The following is a 4,362-nucleotide window of genomic DNA, read 5'->3' on the forward strand; positions in this document are numbered from 1 at the left end:
TTACGTCATTTTCTAGTGTCAGCCATCCTTTTAAGAAGCTGCAAAACAGATGATAGATCAGTCAAGTACTCCGTTTTGCTAAGGCTTTATTGGTGAAACACACGGCTTACGCCTTTGTTGGTCTTTGCTTCAAAACAGCTCTGTTCATTTTAGGAAATTATCTTTGTTTAACATTTAAGAATATTTTTGGGACACTATTAAATGGAAACATGGCGTAAGTAGTATGTGAGTTGTCATAATGAGCTGAATGTGCTTAAAAGTTTTAAGCTGCAAGGCTTCTGACGCTGGACTTGTGCCATCACATTATACTGGATCATGTGACAAACTCAAAGGCTCAGTCACAAACACAGCTCTGTGTTACGTTAGGTAGAGTATAAACCACTTGAGAGGGTGGACTCAGATTAAACTAAAATGATTTCAATATGAAATGACTTAATGCATTACAGAGAGGGACAAGTGTCTGTGTGTTCTCACCTCCTTGTCCTGGTCAGGAAACTTTTTCTGCAGTTTTCGGACCATGGCTTCCTGCTTCTCCCAGTTTGGCTCTTTGCTGTCATCATCTTCTTCAGAATCCTTTTGGTTTGAATAAGAAAAGGTGTATACAAAACTGAGAGGAACCCACCTTTCCACCTCAAATATAATCTTTTGTGCATCAGGCCTCATTAATAAATCATTTGTGATTTTCTTGTCTGTGTTTTCTGTCTGTTTAAAAAAACAAGAAAATATTTTTTTTTCAAACAGCTTTTTAGACAGTTCTGTATCTCTGCAGTGTAGGATGAAATGGCTTTCGTTGTACTTGAAATTTAAATGACATATTCTTAAAAATGTGTACACGTTAGGCCATTGTTAATTGTTAAATCATAAGGTTATCATTAGTAATCTTACCACTGATGACCTTCTCTTCTTGCTGGGTTGAATTTCACCACTTTCCTGAGAACCGCTGGATCCATCCTGCTTTCTTTTCCTGCCTTGGTCTGGGGCTAAGAACATAAAGCAGCCAGTGTTCTCAAAAGTAGCCAACTGATTGCGAAAAGTAGACGTTGTGCGTGTGTTTTTACTGCAACGTTTTCCACATATTTGAAATTACGTCTTACTTTTCTCCACCTGCACACCAGCTTTAGTAATAACTTCTTGCCTCAAGTGTTACATTTTTTTTTCATTGCTCTGAGAATGAGCCAAATATCGTTGAACATATCACAAAAAAAACTAATTTAAAACTTTTTTGTGGGATTTTTTTTTTATTATAAAACTAAGCCTTCTTTATGCTAGATTGCCTTCAAGGAAAGTGTTTAACTCTTGTTCAACCTTATCAATTCCATGTGAAAAATAAAACTTGATTGAATTGAGCATGGACTGTCATGTGCTTATGAAAAATCAATTGTTTACCTTCTTTATCACCAAACTTTAAAAGGCATGCAGCTACAGCCCCATCCAATGTGCTTGTGCTCCTAATAACCTGAAAATGGAACAGAACAAGGTGCTTTGAACAGAGAAAATCAAGAGATTAAAAAGGGACTGTGTCATATCAACAGGGTCCAAACTATAGCTGGCTGTTACGTAAAATTAATAAAAGTTATCATGAAAACAGATTTAGCCTAAAGTTGGTGTACAGTAAAGTCAGTAAAATCAACCAAGATAGGTTTGACAGAGTAACACCACAATACAGATCCTTTAAATTGGCTTTGGATGTCCCTGGGGTCAGACTAATGTGTTCTATGTTGAGAAGTTGCAACGCCTCCATCTTAACTCACCTCCAGTACCTCGGTCCTTGACAACTGAGGAAACATCTCCAGTACTCTGTTCATGTTCTCCTCCATTTCTTTGTCCTCATCATCGGTGTAATCTGATGCCACATTTTGGGATGATTTCCCTTTGAGATTCCTACAGAAGACAGACAAGATGACTGTGAAGCAGTATGAATCAGCATGAACATGAGGAACCGTTGTAATTTCAGTTTATACTTACTTGGACTTCCTGGTTAATGGTATTGTGGTCTTTGTTTCAGAGAGAAGCTCATCTTCCTCCAAGTCAATTGTAATGACTTCCTCAAAAACCACTCCTCGCGCATGGGGCTTTGGTGAGGCTTTGACAGGTTTCATCTGAGCTGGACAGCACAATGTTAAAAACAAGTTAGCATATGCATTCATGGCAGTAATGCACAATACAAATATACTGTAGACTTAAGGATTGGCTTCTCTACTATTTAAATGCAACTGCTGCAACATGTTGCAAGTGGGGTGATTACAGCAAGGAGAGCGACACCAGAGAATATTGACCAGTAACTCTGGTAGGCTTAGGGGTCATGTAACGTCATAAATTACTACATTGTGCCATGCCCCCAAACAATATTGTATACCATGGCAGTATTTTCTGGTGTTAAAGGATGTAGAGTAAAGTGACATTGTCTGAAAGCTCCAATAGCCATTTTCAAAACACCTTTACATTATTTACAGACACACGGTCTTCAAAGTACTGTTATATTTTACTTGTCACTATTGCCCAGCTGCAACAAAGGCACACAATCTCACTGCAATGATAAAGATGTTGCAGCTCTAGATAACGTTACATCAGAAACTAAGACAGTTTTGGTTCCATGGGCGCAAACCCCACTGTTACTTCGGGAAATGGTCACTTAGACCTGCGGGAAAAGACAGCATGATAATAATAACCATGTTACCTAACTACTGCTAACGATAGCATACTTGACACATCTGGCTAACAGCATCGTAAGCTAACGTTAGCTTTACATCTGCTAACGTTAGTTACCTGGCTTGTTCTCCTTCTCAGACTCTGGACTTTTGGATCCGCTATCCTGGTCTTTGTTTGTTGTTGTTGTCGCCGCCTTCTTGTCAAAACGAAAACGGTCTAAATTGAACATGTTAACAGTCTGTTCGTGTCTGACAGCGGCAGCTCTTTGTCTCTTTCAAGTCAGCAGTATTTTCTCTGCCCTGCCGCATGAAGCACAATGTTCCTGTTAGCCAATGAGACAACCTAACGTTTCCTAAGGTTACCAAGCGTCGGATGTTAGCATAGCAGCCAGGGCAACAGCCCTGAAGACGGCGATTTTAAGCTATGTCACTGCTCCGCTTTTAACTGTTAGTTTAAAATGTATTGCTTTATAAAACACTGATTTAGTATCAAAGACGGTTGTTTGACCCGGGGTCCAATTACGTTTGTTGTATGTCGACCCTTGACTACAGCCGGTTTCCCGCGAAGTCCAGCGGCCCTAGAGGATGCTATGCCGGGCTGGCTCCGCTTATTGGTCAGACGAAGAGGCGGGCGGAAACACTCTAGCCTACTTCCGTTTCTGCTCAAATTCTGTTGGCCTCATCGTGTTACAGTGTGCTCAATGTTTGGGGGTGTCTGGTTTTGTCAGGCTTGAAGAAAATATAACTTGGATAAAGTCTATCAAATATATAGTGTCATTATCTTTTCTCATTCATTTTCTACATGTTTGTCATCCAAATTGGCACATTTCAGTATCCAAATGTATTTAAATTTAAACTTTTCTCGCAGAGCATGTTTTGACTTGTCAAACCAGGGAAAGCAAAGGCATAGGCTAACTAACAGCAATGTCTCTTTTCCATTTAGGTGTGCCAGTAAACTATAATAGCAATAGCACACAGTTGCAGTTATTATCAGTCATTATCATTAGAATCAAAATCAGAAAAGCGTTTATTGCCATAGTAAGTTACACTTAGGCCTATGGAATTTGCCTTGGCATTTAGTGCATAGGCCTATATAAACAAACACACATTTTGAACATTTATAAGAATAAACAACACGTACAGAAACAAATAGGCTATATACAAAATAGCTGTTTAGCATAGAAAAAGGAGGCCGAATGGGTTGAGTGCAGTGTGCAGCATGTAAAAAATATATAGCGTTATTAGTTTCACCTGTGTTTGACAAGTTTTATGGGAAGTAAAACAGAACTATCGTCAACAATGCTACAGACTTCTTCTTCCTTGTTATTTTAGTCAAATTCACCTGTTTCTGTGTGTTGTCCACTAGATGCCAGCCTGGCATCGACACTAGATGCCACACTCATAAGAGAAACTGACCATATTTTGCTGGTGAGTCAGAGACTGTCATACATTTAATGATCAACAGGGGGTAGCAGATATACATTCTCTAAGACGGGCTAAGGGTATGTGAAGAGGTCTACCTGCAACTTGAATACTACCTTTTTGTAACTTCTGTGTGTGGGTGTGTTTTGTGTGCTCTTATTGAAGGTAATTTTGGAAGGACAAATACTGTGTCTAATGATTTGAACAACTTATTATACACTGTGTCTGAGGTCCCATACCATTGCACTGATAACATGCTCTTACTGGGTCTCTGTGCCCCATTGCAAGGTAC

At 39.3% G+C, this 4,362-nt stretch overlaps 1 protein-coding gene across 2 annotated transcripts in view; it reads right to left on the reverse strand.

Annotated features, from left to right (window-relative positions):
• The window catches only part of smarcad1a (SWI/SNF-related, matrix-associated actin-dependent regulator of chromatin, subfamily a, containing DEAD/H box 1 a), a 17,257-nt gene extending 14,041 nt beyond the window's left edge, over positions 1-3,216 (reverse strand). Inside the window, exons 1-6 of one of the 2 annotated variants that reach the window (XM_035992080.1) lie at positions 2,767-3,216; positions 1,966-2,104; positions 1,752-1,881; positions 1,387-1,456; positions 886-974; positions 475-573 (exon numbers count right to left, since the gene is read on the reverse strand). In XM_035992080.1, coding sequence (XP_035847973.1) covers positions 475-573; positions 886-974; positions 1,387-1,456; positions 1,752-1,881; positions 1,966-2,104; positions 2,767-2,878 — 639 coding nt within the window. In that variant the 5' untranslated portion in view covers positions 2,879-3,216. Of the gene's footprint in view, positions 1-474; positions 574-885; positions 981-1,386; positions 1,457-1,751; positions 1,882-1,965; positions 2,105-2,766 lie in introns of both variants that reach the window. The other variant, XM_035992078.1, reaches the window with a different exon arrangement.
• Positions 3,217-4,362: the final 1,146 nt, after the last annotated feature.

This window comes from Sander lucioperca, chromosome 2 (genome assembly GCF_008315115.2).
Source record: "Sander lucioperca isolate FBNREF2018 chromosome 2, SLUC_FBN_1.2, whole genome shotgun sequence".
NCBI lineage: Eukaryota > Metazoa > Chordata > Actinopteri > Perciformes > Percidae > Sander > Sander lucioperca.